The sequence below is a fragment of the Ips typographus genome, linkage group LG2 (genome assembly GCF_016097725.1).
Source record: "Ips typographus isolate SLU linkage group LG2, UJ_Ityp_2.0, whole genome shotgun sequence".
In the NCBI taxonomy this organism is placed as follows: domain Eukaryota; kingdom Metazoa; phylum Arthropoda; class Insecta; order Coleoptera; family Curculionidae; genus Ips; species Ips typographus.
Genome location: NC_138423.1, coordinates 23,166,363 through 23,182,844, shown reverse-complemented (window position 1 = coordinate 23,182,844; position 16,482 = coordinate 23,166,363). Strand labels below are relative to the sequence as shown.

The 16,482-nt window shown below is 34.3% G+C and overlaps 1 protein-coding gene and 1 long non-coding RNA gene across 4 annotated transcripts in view; one reads left to right on the top strand and one right to left on the bottom strand.

Moving 5' to 3' along the window:
* Nucleotides 1-16,482, top strand: part of LOC145724363 (uncharacterized) — a 123,973-nt gene that overhangs the window by 95,784 nt on the left and 11,707 nt on the right. For both annotated transcript variants that reach the window (XM_081972601.1, XM_081972602.1), the window contains 4 exons: nt 6,747-6,986; nt 7,291-7,451; nt 7,923-7,969; nt 12,078-12,223. In XM_081972601.1, the coding sequence (XP_081828727.1) occupies nt 6,747-6,986; nt 7,291-7,451; nt 7,923-7,969; nt 12,078-12,223 (594 nt within the window). The remainder of the gene's footprint in view (nt 1-6,746; nt 6,987-7,290; nt 7,452-7,922; nt 7,970-12,077; nt 12,224-16,482) is intronic.
* Nucleotides 6,632-14,815, bottom strand: LOC145724428 (uncharacterized). 2 transcript variants are annotated; one of them, XR_014176990.1, is made up of 5 exons: nt 14,103-14,815; nt 13,727-14,040; nt 13,316-13,668; nt 13,039-13,256; nt 6,632-6,972 (listed from the first exon to the last, which is right to left on the bottom strand). It is a non-coding gene; the product is annotated as an uncharacterized LOC145724428 (long non-coding RNA). The 2 variants fall into 2 exon arrangements; XR_014176991.1 differs by having other exon boundaries at nt 13,142-13,256; nt 14,103-14,813.

Sequence of the window (16,482 nt, the reverse complement as noted above, 5' to 3'; positions counted from 1 at the left end):
TTGCATTGCAATGGTAGTCTCCTATCTGTTGACTATTTGACAGTTTATCTGTTGTCGAATTACATTGACAGTCAAGTAAAGCAGATAATAAATTGGAATAATTGTCATATTGAATACAATTTTTTTATGATTTTACTAAATAAATATTAAATGTACCGATTAAAAAAATCTTCTTGGAGGTGTTCGTCGAGCAATTTGAACTTTTATAACCTTACATTTTTTCTAGATCGTAATTATTACGAATAAAGTTTAAAGTGAAAACTGTGCGAAACTTTGGTTCCAACTTATTTCCTGGAGTATTTCAAAATAAATCGATCTCGTAAAGATTAAGTGCCCAAAATAATTCACTTTGCAAACAGAAAAGTTGAAATAACTTTAGAAACTTTCGGTAGAGTTTAAGTTTGAAAGCTATTTTCCTGATGAAAACAGCAGTCGAACGCGAGTTAAAGACTTTCAGGGCGAATCGATGCTTTTTGGCTGAGATTGCAACTTTTTTAAACATGTCGGTTTGCATATAGTATAGGACATTCTTTACTTGCATGAGTAATCGAATTATTTTCCACACTGAACTGATTAAATGTGTAGAATATCCAAAGCGCCATGTACGTTTGCGTCCGAAATATTAACGAGGTGCAAATTGGCTAAATTTAAAAGCTGGAACTACTGCTCTCGATAGTCTTTGATATGCTAATATTCATGTTTTATAAAGTGGACAATCTCGATGGCAGCGCTGTATAATGTCGAGCTGCATGTATTATTGAAAAGGGTTTTGTATGTTTCGGAACTTTGAAACAGAACCAGACAATGTCATGTATAAAATATAACAATCTCTGAATATGTCACGATCATCAAGTGACAATTTAAAACAATCTGTCACGTGCCCATGCATCTTGATACAGTGTTATGATCACGTGATTGGACCTCCTCGTTTATTTTTGAGAAAAAACAATTTCAAAGCCATGGATGAATAATGTCTTAGTATATGCCGCCAATCACCGCCTACTATACTAGAAAGCCTAGAAGGTGCTTGTCAAAAATTCCAATATGGCGGAAATAGTGGTGACAGTTTGTATTGTGGAAATTGAGTTTTTTGAGGATCAGATGAATTTTTACGGTTTAAAATCAAAACTTGAGGTTATTTACGTAAGTTATTTTTGTTTGCTGTCGTTCATAAGTTTTTCAAGCCACACTGTAGCAGCAATTCAGGAAAAAGCCCAACCGTGTCAGTTTTTGACTTTACAAAAAACCGGATCTAACTCAACAGTGGTTGAACACTTTTCAATGGTGGTCAATGGTAGGTACAAGTGCTTTCTAGTACAGTAAACTTATTATGTACTTGTTACATGCACAGATATGTGAGTTACATTTTAAAGCATCCCTCATTGTGAGAGCAACAAAAATAATTTTGAATAAATGTTCTTGATAATAACGTAAGAACCATTTACCAGTTTTGCTTACCTAGTTTCAAGGATTTACAGATTTCCGTACATTGAACAGTATTTAAACTAGTTTGCTGTGTGTTGTACTTTAAAGGACAAATGTTCTAACCAATTTGTTTAGGCTGGACTTGATTGTGTATAAAAAAGCTCTATCTATACATATCTGGATCAGGAATGATCCTTTTTTTGATTTTTCACTCACAACTTGCACTCAACTACACGAAATAATAATAAAAAAGCATGTTTTTCTTACTACATCTGAATAGGTTTGTGTATAAAACGAACACCGCTAACACCGCCATTAAGAGTGACATTTTAGGCTTTCTAGTATAGAGGGCGGTGCGCCATTGAGGGTTTGACAGTAGAGTCTGCGACAATACCACATTTTCTAAAACTAGATTGTTAAATCTGTTAGAACAAAGGAAGAGAGAAAATGAGTAAATCAACAGGAAGAAAGCAAAAACATTACAAAGCCTGCATTCGATAAAGTGTTGACTGGTGTCACTCAGACAGTTGGCCGTCATTAGTTAATAGTTTGTTGTGTTGGTTATTCTTCGCTAGACCAGGCAAACTTAAATTTGACAGTTGCCACGTGACATTCCATTGTGTTCGATTAATGGAGTCACGTGATAACTGTCAGATTATCGTCTTATTGGTGAAAAGAAAATTATCCAAACTTAAAAATTTAGAAATTAAATATAATTTGTAATTTACAGTTTACCTTTGTCAATATTCAAAACAAAACACAAACGAGAGTAGAAACAAAACGAGTTTTTTTTTTCGGAAAGTACTTTCCGAACAGGTGCTAATCCGGCTTTAGTTAATTGGCCGGCGGCATTACGTTTAAAAAAATTAGAGACACAAAAAAATAACTTTAGTAGTGCTTTGCTCGAGTTTAACAGCAACCAATACAAAGTTTAATGGAGTAGGGCGAAAGTTAATTGTCCCTCTATTTGAACTTTAAATTGGTTTAAAATTCCAAAGCTCAAAGTTTGGATGTTGATTTTTGTTACCGTCTCTCTCTTTAGACGAGCATTTTAATTTGAAAATATTTGGAATTATTTCGTAGAATATTGTGATGACTTTTGAGAAATCGAATGCACTAAAAAACACTATTTCCACCACTGGATTTTACGGATCTTTTTCAATTTGAACGAACTTAAAAATAAAAGAGCAATAATATTTCATTTAGTAAAAAAAGTGACAACGGGCATCCTGTATGTATGTACAGCGGGTAGACTAGTTTGTACTAACTGTCATTAACATAGACAGTTTGACAGAAAAAAGACAAAAAAAATGTTCACAATTTGTTAAGAAAATTGATTAATTCCAGTCTGGGCAATAACAATAATTATTAGATAATATTGCTTAAATCAATAGAGTCTAGGAACTGAAAAAGCCTGCAACTTTTCTGTAATGACAATTTTGTTAAACGTGATTATTTCCTGAGTTAAATAAACATTTTATTTTAATTAAAACAATAAGAACAATAACTTTCAAGCTTGAAAGGGTAACACTATTCTTTATGTTGCTGTGAGGAGTGTGAAATTTTTTTTTTCCGGAAAAACTGCTGACAGCTAAGTTGACAGTTTTTAAGTGATTTTTCCACTTAAAATTTACATTTGTTATACTAATTCTTGATAGCGATTGGTCAAAATTGATAGGAAGGAAATAATCAAATAAATTCATTTTATTTTAATGAAAAATTCGGAGTTGTCAATTTCACTAGACATTTTAAATATTCCTAAATATTTACCTGAAGATGCAATGTTGCCAGCGAGCTCCCTTATTAGGTAGGGTTGAAATAAACATGGTGCAAACAAATTTTATGTTAGGATAACCTAAAAATTGGGGAAACTCTAGTAAAGTTACTTAATGATATTTCTGTGCACTGCACAAATGGTGCAATAATCTGCACCAGGTGAGTTTACGATTCCATCCCTTATGTTACGTCACTGACAAGTGACAACTGACACTTAACGATTTGACCGAATAAAAAATGACAATTATTGTCTTGTACCATTTGTCAGTGAAAACACGTGACCAATTCTTTTCAAATGTCAGATTATTTTTGCTTAACAAAGACGGATGTAAGAATTCTGTACAACAATGTTGCCGGTGCCGCTATAAAAACTGCAATTTTGCCCTTGTAATGACATTTAGCACGCAAAACACAATACAATCAAGTGTTTACTAAAATTCCAGAAAATTCAATTTATTGACTGACTAAATTTTACTAGAAAGGACTTTTTCTAATTTAAGCAAATACCAAGGTAGAGCGCTTTTGCTTGTATTACGTTTTACTGCCATTTTCGTTAAACTATACTAAATTAAAAACGTACTAACGCAATAAACCAAAAAGTTTTCGGGCGGACGTTATCGGCGATGGAAGAACGGAAACCCCGCCGTAAGTCCGGAAAGTGAGAAATTACCGACTACAAATCAAGTCGAGAGAAGAAAAACAGAAACGCAGTTAGGACAGAGACGACTTTTCTAATGAATAAGAAAATACTCTCGGAAAGATTAACTGGCAAGTTTCCGACGGATCGCATACGAAACTAGTTACTTTTTTGGGGAAAGGGGCGCTGTTGCCACTTTGTGTCATTTCAGTCAAAGTAGGGAGGTAGCATTATCGACACAACATTTTTTTAATTAACATTAAATCTTCTAGAATACAGGGTGATTGAAAAACTTTTAAAGCTTGTATACATATTTAGATTAAAAAGCAAAAAACTGCAAAGTATTCATATTAAAACCGAGCCTTGAGTCGCACAGGGCATTAATACACGAGAATTTAGAGGACCTGAGGGAAATTTATATTTCCCCGCAATTTTCTAGCAGTTTTCTCCGGATGTTGACTGTCGGACGTTATATAAAACGCCAGGTTACATGTTATTCGCTTTCCAGATGCACTGGAAAAGTAATTAGTAAAGTTTTTGGATAAATATTTGCGCGCAATTTCCCGTTTGGCGCACCACACCGAGTTAACTTAACAGTCGCTGCGGTTCTGCATTACACTTTCTCGATTTAAGTTTCCCTTTGACTCGCTTTCCAGGGTCAATAATACGTAATTGAAACTTTTGTAAGTTTTCCGTTTGCTGTTGTGTTACGTTTTCGAGCACCTGAACCTGCAAAGACAATTTATCTGTGCGTATCAAGAAACCGTTCTGTCATCTTTTAAAGTGACGCAAAATCCCTTATTTATTTAGGGATTTTGTTGGCGTGGCTCCCTTATTTTTTTGTACTGTTTGTCAAATTTGGGCGCTTTCCTAACAAGTCAACAAGGATTTGTTCAGTTTGGCTGACAAATAGGAAAATTATTAATATTTTTTTGAATGCAAACTCTTAGAAAAAACTATATTCTGTTAGAACCATCCTGAAATGCCAAAAAATAGCATAAAAACAATAGAGACTCTCTGATCAAAGCTTTTAGAGCGTTAAACCTTGAAATATAGCTTTGGTTACCGTAAATCAGAACAAACACTATCTTATGAATGCTCTACATACTTGAAAAATCTAGAATCGTAGAAATTTTCTGAAGAAAACTCTGTGTACACTAAACGTCTTCATACAGATTTAAGCCATCTCCAAACTTCTTGAGAATTGTACAAAGTGATTGAAATGTGCTCTAAATTACTAAATAATAATATAACAACACACCATCATAACTGACAAAAATGTCAATAGCTAAGTATAGTCATTACCCTTTTCTCCAAGGAAGAGGAAAATTTTACATTTTTGTCACGTGACATGTGTCAAATTACGATTTGACATCTGCATGGAATCAAACAGAACGGGTTGACTGATATTTGACATTGTCAAATTTAGGTTACTTTGACAACAACTGTCAAAATATTTGTCAAAATCGAGCACGTGGTTATCCAAATAGTAAGCAAATCTAATGGATGACAACTGCTTGTTGAGATTTGTTTTTACAACTTGCTTATTTCCAGTAATGCCACATGACATTACTTTTTATATTATAGTAGTAGATCATAAGTAAAGATTAATCAGGAGACCTGAGAAGATTTAGTTATTAAGAGTCACGTGATTGCCCTCCATATAATCAAGCAGGGTTGGGTTGTTTTAAAACAACTGTTTTAACACAGTTGTTTAAAACACGTTTAAAACACTGCAAATAAAACAGGTGGTGTTTAAATCAGTGTTTTAAAACTTATGTTTAAAACACTGTTTTTTTTTTCAACTAATTAAAAGCTGATTATGTGCCTATATTTAATTTATTTAGTGTTTTCAATTCTTTGAGCCTGTGGTCTGCTGTATTGTAATTTTTAAATTAGAGTTTTTCTTGGTTTTTTTTTAATTTTTTTCAGTATGAAAGAACCAAAACTAAAAAAAAAATCAATTTGAAACATACATTTTAATGCTACTTTTTTAAAAGGAATATTTATGCACTAGGCAGCTACCAGCTCTACAAAACTTTATTGAAAATATAGTTTACATAGGAACAGAGGTATAACACCTGTAAAGTGTAAACTGTAAAAAAATCTGAACTTAACATGTCACATGGGTAATAAGTTATAAAAGTTAAAAGTCAAGACCTGAAAAAAAAACATAAAAGCTAATCTTCAGCATTACTAGTAGTATACTATACTAGTAAGGTAGTGCCCACGTTCCCAAGCTAAAAGCTATGAAAACTTTTACGTACATTATTTAACATTTTTATTTAGATGTTGAAACATGGTCAAGGTTGCCTGTATACTGTATTAGATAGCAAGATAAATATTGTTTTAAACCACTTTTTTGATTTTAAAACAATGTTTTATTTCACACGCAAGAAAAGACTGTTTTAAAACAAAAAACATGTTTTTTTGGTTAAAAAACAAGTTTTTTGTTTTTTTTAGAAAAAAACAATTTTCACCCAACCCTGTAATCAAGACACATTTTACTTAAGCGTTCAATATTTTCAATTTTGAAACGAATAACTATTTTCAGTGGATTCCGAAACAAACATGAAGAAGTTTAAACTCCTTTAAGTCTTTAAGAGTTTTCAGCTTGGAATTGCCGCCAAACTGTTTGTTTTGAAATCATATAATCTCCTAAGCCGATTAAAATCCGCCATTGATGCTCTTTTTATCCAGACTATTTGGATTACGCCATTATCGGTTCGGTTTCGAAAATAATCCTCCATAAACCATGGAATTCGGCAGGGATTTCGTTACTATACTATATAATAATAATTTAACTTGCAAATCTTTAATTGCGTTTGACAGTTTGATATCAAATTTTATTTCCATTACGGTTATTAATTTAATATTTTCCTCTCTGATTTGTTTTGTTTTTTTGCAGGATGGTGATCGAGGATACTTGGAAGGTTTGGCTTCCCGTTACGCCGATTTGTTTTCCACCCATTATGGCGACGTTTTGGCCCATTTGGAAGACTTGCGCAAAACCGAAGTGGCCGAATCGATGTCAAGAAATCAACCATCCAACACCCACCAAGATAATCTAAACGTCAACGGCACTAATGTTGGACAGGGCATGACCACCTCGGTTAGTCAACCGTTGTATGTGCCTGGAAAATATCTGGTAAGTTAGGTTAGGTTAAAAATGTATGGAGCGAGCAAAGCCATCAAGTGTCAAATCAAGTGATCATTTGTTCTGTTTGTAGTTTGTGATTGGTCAAGAAAAACCTGCTTTTTTGACCAATCACAAATTAGCCACTGTGTTGAGATTTACACAAAAGCTGCATACAGGACTTACCATAAGTGAGCATCAAAAAATAAATAAGTAGTAAAAATAGACTGTCAAAATGATTCGTCTGTCGTTTCAAAAAAGAAAAACGTTTTTCTGAAGTTAGGTAATAACTTTTTATAATTGTGGTTTGTATCAGCCTTCCAGTTGTTTGTCCCACAAAGACGAAGACGAGATTTATGGTTTCGTCGGTGCTGCTTTCAAACCGAACCAAATCAATCTACCCCAACAGCCCCAAAGAATCGCCGGACCTCACATGACCCAACCGTTGTTGTCTCAGCAACAACACAACTATCAGACGTACGTAAATTTGTGTTAATATTCAGTCCTTATTGACATTTTAAGATAAGAGATACTCCCTCTGGTGATCAGTTTTGAAAACAGTTTCGGGCATCCTCTGTTTGTTTACATTGATTTTGGTTAAGAATTTAGCACATGAAGTGACAGTGTGTCATATTATTTATAATGTTAGGTTAGGTTAGGTTCTTAACTTGAAACGCCAATAGTTGGCGGTTACGTCATCTTCTGCGCTGTCATATTAAATCTACACATGTTGATGATTTGTTCAGCTCGTTTTTTTCTATCTTGTTGTTGGTCATAATTTTTTGTCAGTTACAAATGGATTGGATAACGAGTGCTAAAGCCAAAGTAGTAAAATTATATATTTGCCAAATCACAAATGACAGTCGACTTATCATAACCGACCGAATGACGTAACCGCCCCTTGGTTTGATTAAACTTACTTGAATTACATAACTTGATCAATTTCAGATGTTTAAGTCCACGGTCCGCCTACTTCTACGAATTTCCGCCCAATGGTAAGTTTTTCATCTCATTTTAATTTACCTTATTCGCACCGAATATTCCATTAAAAGACTTTTTACTAATGCAAAGTTCTTAAGAAATGAGCGCCATTTACAATAGTGCATCAAAAAAACCTGCTTTTGTCAACAGAAAAAAAAAGGAAGAAAACGCCAAAATCCTTTGATTAATTCAGGCGCTTCTGGGACCGGAAACATCGCTTCTGTCTGGTCTAGTGTATCGTCGTCCGCAACACACGGCAGCAAAAAAAAGCAATTAACGAATGTATGTGCAAAAGTGCAGACGAGACAATTTTAAACTGTACGCGCTGAATTTTTACCACGTGCTTTTGTAATTATCATTTCAGCGAAACGCGACCGGATTTTTCATACTTAATAGCGAGATTTCCCAAAAATCGTACATTATTTGGTTCATTATAAGTTCGGCAGCTTCGTATTTGTTTCAAAATTTGCATTGTTCCTAATAGTTGAACTAACATAAGCCATCTTGTTTTATCAGAATGAGTTAAAATGAGATAGACATACGTCTAAACTTAAATGACGGTCGGTGGGTTGACAGTTCTTTTTTCGTCAACGTCAACCATCTGTCATTAGTGTCGTTGGTTGTAAATCGGCGGTGTTGCCAATACAGCCAGCTAATCTAGGACATACTTAATTTTAAAAAGAACCCACTATCGTACACAGTTAAATTATGTAACAACACACCTACATTCCATTTTAAAGCAAGTTTACGAAAAGATAATATAAAGTGCATTCCACACGGTTGACTTTTAAAAGAAAAATATTATTAAGACATTTTTGCATGTCACGTGACTCGATAAGATTATTATTATTATTATATGGGGAGCGGGTATTTTACGGGTCTGTGCACACGTTTCAAAGTGGCGGACGATTAATCACGGATCGAGCTAAACCGAGTCGATGTGCGTGTCAGTGGAAGTAGAAGTCAAATAACCCGATAATATGGGGAAAAATGGTCGATTGACAGGACTTGCAAAATTGCAAGTTTCAATGGAGTTTTAATATCCTTTCACGTGTATTATTTACGTGTACTTTAACGTGTGTGTACACGTTAAAGTGTGGCGAGAAAACAAAATTGCCGTTTACCTCAATAAAATTCCGAGCGTAGAGCGGTCGCAAATATAACTAAATATATATTTATAAAACACGGAAAAGACATCTGTTTACTTTTAAAAAACAATTTAGCAAACCGCACAAAGCCCGTTCTTCCGCTATCGTTCCCGTCGTATTTCCATAACCGCGTACGTTATTGTGGCCTAAACAAATATTTTCCGACAATAAATTCACCGACACTGTAACGGAGCCTGACTTTCTTTTACTATTTCGATAAAACATTCGTTTTCAGTGAAAATCGGCAGTTTGTCGACAAAATTTTTTTATAAACCATTCCAGAATTTGACCTGACTTTATCCGCCATGTTTGTCTATTGTCATTCTCATCTAAAATGACAGTTGGCATCAAAACATGAGCCGCTTCAGCGCCCTCTTTCGGTTTGTGGTTCACATAGGTCACGTGGCCTTTGTGGGATTTTGTAATCATGATGTCATGTGATTTTTAGATCAAAACGCGTTTGTGTCCGAACCGTGATGTCATCTGATTTGATTATACAGGTTTCTTTTCTTTGATAAAAATAAACAGTTGTCCCGTGAACTGCTGAATGATGACGTGAACATTGTGGGTTCAAGCATTAGTTATTAGTAGAGTTCGGATTTCGAGAAATTTTGCTTTTTGTAAATAATAAAAGCAACCATCCTTTGACATTTACTGTGAAGGATTTATGCAAAAACACGTCATTTGACAGATTTTGTGGATGCTTTTTTCTTCTTTTTGTGTTTATTTTAGTTTTTTATGCTTATTTACTGCTATTTTTGTATAGTTTAACTAGTTTTTTACAAAACAAGCTTTTCAAGTTTTTAAAAATAAACTAAACTAATAACTACTTTGACAAAAAAATTGCTATATTGAGATATTGAAAGATTCTGAACCAAAAAACATGTTGCAAAATGTATAAGTATCAATTTACAAATTTAAACTGACCAAAAAATTTTCAAATGCTCCTGAAGTAGTCTAAAAACATTCCAAAACACTATAAAACCTCTAAAATGCATTGCAAAGCTTACAAAGCAGCCTAGAAGCTTCTAAAAGCTTCCAAATGCTTTTCAATTTATTTAGAAGCTTTCAAAAGCTTCCGTATGCTTCTATAAAGCAGTTTAACAGCTTCCAAAAGTTTCTAAAACCGTCTACAAGGTTTCAAATGCCTTAAAGGCAGTCCAAAACTTTCAAGGCTCTTTAAACTGTCCAAATGCTCCTAAAGTAGTCTAAAAAGGTTTTAAAACCTTACAGAAACTCCAAAAAAGCCTTCCAAGATAGTCTAGAAGCTTCGAAAAGCTTTTAGAACACTCTAAAGTCTAAAGGCTTCCAAATGAACTTCAACTACTCTAGAAGCTATTCAAAAATTTCAAAGCAGTCTAAAAGCTTCCGTATGCTTCTAGAGCAGTTTCAAATGCCTCTAAAGCATTCCAGAACTTGGAATATGCTGTTTAAACAGTCCAAAAACCTTCCAAATGCTCTCAAGTAGTTCAAAAAACTTTTGAAAGTTTTCAAAACAGTCTAAAATCTTCCGTGCTTCTAAAGCATTTTGAAAAACACTTTTGCATCTCTGAAAGAGTTTTGTACTTTTTTACAGCTTTTTTAAGGAAAATGATTTTGCTTTTTTTCACGATTTTTGTGCTTTTTAATCCGGACTCTAGTTATTAGTGACTTAATTTGAGTTTTGTCTTGTAAACAACTTCTTTTTAAAGGTTTTTCTTTAGAGTGTTCCATTTATTTATCAGGGTACGTTTGCTTACGTCTGGAAATCTTCAAAGGTGAAAAAGAAAATTCGAAACTATGTTAACGAGGAAAATCCTCCGAATTTGGACCCGGTCTTTTATTTCCCCCGGGGGCTTCGGTATAAATATGTTAAAATAGGTTTTTGCCCTACCTTTTGTCGTTTTTGTTTTACTTTTGGGCTAGAATAAAACTTTATGCGACCAGGTTTGAGTTAAGGTAACAACTGGGACAGGTTTTATTGCCCGGAAAAAGCTTCTTCTTTAAGCGAAATGTTTTTCTTTACTGAAATGGAAGCTACATAACATTTAGATATAATTTTATTGTAATCACAAATTAAAATTTGCGACGTTTACTCCATAATGCAGACCAACGGGAACAAGAGATAGAGAATTAATTATTTCTTTTTTGAAGGGTGGGGGCGCCGTCACGCGACTAAATTAAGCGTATCTCTGACACGGCCCTTTCGATTTATGGCACAATTTTAGGGGGTGTAAAGTGAAGCCGTAAAAGTTACTCTTGGAGAGTCAGATTAATGCTCGTCTTCGGCTCGTATTTTTCAGTCGGAGTTTCTACTTTCAGATGGTTAGTTAATCAACGGCGAGGTTGTGTTAATTACTTTGAAAGAAATAAGAAAATGTTTTTTGGTTAAATCCCACCAAAAAAAAGTGAAGCAGAAATAACAAAGATGATAACCCGGCGACACGTGTTTTTGCTTTTTGGCTTTATCAGGCATCTGTATGAAAGGAGGGACAAAACACAAACATGGATATCACAAACGGCCAGCAACGACACAATTGTGATTTTCGCAAGAAGAAATAAGAAATTATTATAATATAAGAACAAGCAAAACGTTTGATATTTTTGGTTAGTTAGTGCATTTATATTTGACTGAAGAAGAGAGAGATCCGTTATTTCTTTGTGTAATACGGAACTAACTAAGAAAGTAATGTAGAGCAGATGGTCGGAATTACCTTAGTTAGCATAGAAAGCTTCCAACTAACTTGACACGACTCTTAAGAAGTAACATTGGGCGTATGTATCACCATATTAAATAGTTAATCTGGGAAAACACTTACTTGGATAGTTGTGCTTTGCGGCATGCCAAGTCATTTAACGAGAACGTTTTATCTTGAGAGCAAAGTTTTATTGCGAATTAGATTAAGTCAAAAGTGTAAATAAATGTGTACTAAAACAACAAAAATGAGAACCGGAAAGCGCGAGAAATTTAAAAAAACTCGTTATTTTGTTTCAGAACAAGCTTACGGCAACACAACGAAGAAAAAGAACACGTTTTCCCGAATCCAGCGGATATTCAAAACTTCGCATAGAAAAGAAAAACACGGATCGAGTTCTCCAAGGCATGGTCGAGCCACAACAGCAAAAGGGGTTCCCCAAAGGGTAAGTCGCTCTAAATACGAAATATAGCTTTCTTCCCATCGACCACCTGGAGACTTTCTTTTTGTCCTTTTCTTGTTAAAGAAAATCTGGGCTTGTTGCTGTGAGCGACTTCTTAGCGATTGTTTTTTCGCTCGACTTAGTTTAATGACGGGAGCCGTTATTATCGCAGTCGAAATGAAATAAGGACCGCGTCGCTATTGATGTGGCATCAGATGGGCTATTTCGGACCATTTCGTCCCATTTTCCGGGGCTTTTCAGTGAAATTACCGAACATTAACGATAATTTTCCCTCCGAGAAGATTTTCTTGAGCGAAATTCGAGGGATAAATTAAGCGCGCGCGAAATCCCACCCTTTCTATGTGTAAATTGAACCTATTTGCATTGCTTAGTATTGTACGTAGTTTCCGGAATGTGTGTCCTGGTTGGTGTCATTAAAATTTAAGATTGTTGGTCTATGGTCTAAGGAAAAGTGTGAAATCTTTCCACTTCAGTTAATGAGAAAATCTTTAAAATATGCTAAGGATGGTGTAGTAAAACATTGCATTTTTAATGGTTAACCTGGAGGACAAACAAACTGTCACTTGCATCTATTAGCTAGTTAATTTCTTATACAAGATCTTGAACAATATACCAAAACAAACTTGCAGCAAATCTTGTTTCCTATCAAAATTTATACTGTTTTACATTACAGCCAAAATATATAATCCTATATTGGATGCAATTCGACAGAAAAATTTCTTCTTTACATCATTAGTGTCATGTAATGAGGTTTGATTTGAAGTTATGCTTATTGTTTATTTGTGTAGTTTACTTACTGTTTCTTGGATAGGTTTTTGATTACTTAAAAAAAGTCATGGATGATCTAAATCAAATAAATTTCACACTCCTGTTTGTTTCAGTAAGTGCTCCTGCACTTACTGTGTGCTGTTCTCTACTCCTCTCATAACGTGCATGTAATATCAAACTGAATTTGATTGAAGGTTTGTTTGTTTTCTGTTGGGCCATGCTCATACCTCATACACATGCGCCGGGCCTAGAAATTGTAATAAAGTTTCGGGCTAATTTACTGTAGGACACTATCCAATCTAATACCTTGGACAGAAAGTTGTTCAAAATCTTGTGTATTGAATAGTCTAAAACGGCCTTTAAGCTGAGTTTATACAGTGCACAATGCATAACTTAATGCATAACATTGCACATGAAATCACAAGTGTTTCTTTTTGGTGTTTATACAGTCCCACAACATGAAAGAGTATTTTTCTGTCACTTGCCATTTGTCAATCATGTCAAGCAAATATATTAGAGTTCTCCATATTTAGAAAGCCAACACAAACCGACCATGCCATCCCTGATGATTCCAACCACCACTTGCAACACAAGATGACAGCGTTCAGGTGTTATTATTCCATGCTATTTCCTGCATAGAACAACCTTCTGATATATAACTGAAAAACAGAACTGGCAATACTACACATTTTTATTTGAAATTGAGAATATACTTACTGCAGAGTGAGGGCAGAAGACCTTGTTTTGGGCTAATTGGATTTTTTGTCTTGTCTTTCTGCAGGAATGGCCCCACAAGAGCTAATAACTTATGGAACAGTTCTGGAGTCATACGCGTATATTTGAAAAACTGCTCTGTATCATGTTTTTCTGCAAACTGAACTATTTTTACAAAAACACTATGTTCATTGCGTTTTCTATTCATAGGTCGCCTTTTTAAACCTCCGTATTCTCCTTTTCTTGACATCTAAGCTTAATGCTGTAGCTGCAGCACCCATCAAGAGTAGAAGCCCCAATTGTTGCCAAGGTTCCATCTGCAATTGTTTAATAAATTCTTGATGTAAAGAGAAACTAATTAGCTCTAGATAATTTTTACCACTAAACTCTGTTTTTTCCGTAGACACTTCAACTGTTTTTATTGCACTAAATGACCAAAAAATCACAAATACAAAATCAACAACAAACCAAACAATCCAAATCCAGAATTCATAAGCAAAACAATAACACAATACAATGACGGACGGCGGATGTCAAAATAACTTTTACTATAATAAAAGTAGTTTACCATTTGTCGGACTAGATGTCGCATCACTCACCATAAAATACATAAGTTGTTAATATGAAATGTAGATGTCGCGTTTCTAGAAGATTTTACATTACGTAAGTTCTCGGAGTCGTAATTACATCATTCACTTCCACTATCAACATTTTCATGATATTCAGCCGTGAAGGAGACAAATTAGCTTCGTCGCGACAACATCAGACCGGGTAAAATAATTTCCACTAATTTTTCAATTAAACCTAACGAGCCCTCCGCCAAACTGGACAGTGACGTATGAAGTCTGTATATTTTTCCAACACCTTCGCGTGTCTGCGTGTACGATTCTAATTTGTTTTCCTCAACATTTTATCTGGAAAATCGGGGGAAAAAACTTACAGTAAATAGAGCGCAATTCTTTGCTTAATTAACTTTTTAAGTAGCTGTAACGTAATTAATTCGATCGTAACACTCTTGTGATTAGTTAGGTTAAGCAATCTAACCTCAAATATATATGACAGCACTATTCGTGGTTGATTGGTCAAAAAATCAGCTTTCATCTTGTTGCTTTTTTTGACCAATCACAAACTATACCCACCACGCAGAGATTTACGCAAAATATCCACATGTAGACTAGAAAATAACGCTCAAAACATTAAAATTGTACAGGTAATTAATTCTAATTAATAGCCAATATTGGAAACTCGTTATGATGATACGCGAATGCAATTCATATATCGATAGTTTCGATGTGGACATTAAACTGAAATTATTTCATTTGTGATTGTAAAAAACGGCATAAACTAATTAAAAGTGTTGAATAATGTATCTTTTCTATGGATACGTAATGTAAAGAAGCCATTATTATTCCGTTGGTGACACTTTAAAATATCACTCACTCTAACGATTTAATAATGGCAATACTTCACAAATGAAAAAAAAAATTGCCAAAATAATACTAACAGGCCAATTTGATCATCAGTAATGAATTCAAGGTACACATAACTGGAAAGTATACGTTTGAAAGCATGCGTATGAATTACTGCAGTAAATTAAAGCTAGTTTTATTGTGTAACTAAACTTTACAAACTAAACAGGAAAAACTCATTTCAATTATAAATGTGCAGTTAATAAAGGAATAATTCACTTTTCAGCGTCCGCGAAAAAAGTGGCTGTATTTTAAATTGGCCAACAACCAGAAATTAAAAAAATATAGGTTAATTTAAAAGCCAGGCTTTGGTAATAACGGAAATTCCGTATGGACGTGGAAAAAAACTTAATTTTACTAGGGAGAGGGTTAAAGTAATTTTGAAAATACTGGTATTGTAATAAGAGTTAAACTTCTTCTGAAAAGCTTTCAAGAAATTTTATTCGACCGTGTAAAAACTTCTTTGTGTAGGAGCTGATTAAAAAAACTCAGTCGATAATGGCTGGTTTTCTCTGGATGGCGAATTTTTAATCTTTAATTGCCTATCCGATGGTTTTTTTCCTAAAATTATTTTTGCCTTTTTTTTAAAGCCTTCTTGATCTGGAATGAAACACTATAATTTTCCTTTTCATTCAAACTGTATTCAAGTTAATTAAACAATCCTGTACATAATTAATTTTGATAGAACGTAATTGAGCGTAATAAAGCGAAAACAAACACAAAAGTCGGATTTTCTACGTCTTATTTTGAAAGATGCAAATTCGTCTGCAAATAAACCGACAAATATTTACGTATTATTCTCATTAATGGGAGTAAAGTTGCTTTGAAATTCTCCCCCAAAATCTCTCTTTTTAAGGAGAAATGGATGGAGCCCGCACGATTTCGACGCTCATATAGCCCGGATGTCTGCATCAAGTCGTATAATCGTCTTTTCTGTTGTTTTCTAAGTGAAAAATACAATCCAAGTTTTGCTAACTAGAGTTTAGGAAGTTTTAGGAGTGAAAATATGTGACCGAATTTTTTAAATGTTAGATTATTTTTAGCAAGCAAGGATAAATATACTTTTTCGACGACTTACTTTGAAAGTACCTCATGTACGCTTCCATTTAGAAACAGAAAGGGGTTATTTGCCGCGCGCGAGCAGAAAGAGAGATTTTCTGCTCTAGAGCGTTTTCGCTTTCTACTAACAATCTACTCACCAACTTTTTTCGGCGTTTCCATAACAACGCTTGACATACCTGTTTGAAATAACCACATTCCGTCAAAGTGATTTATCGGTGACAATGAGTT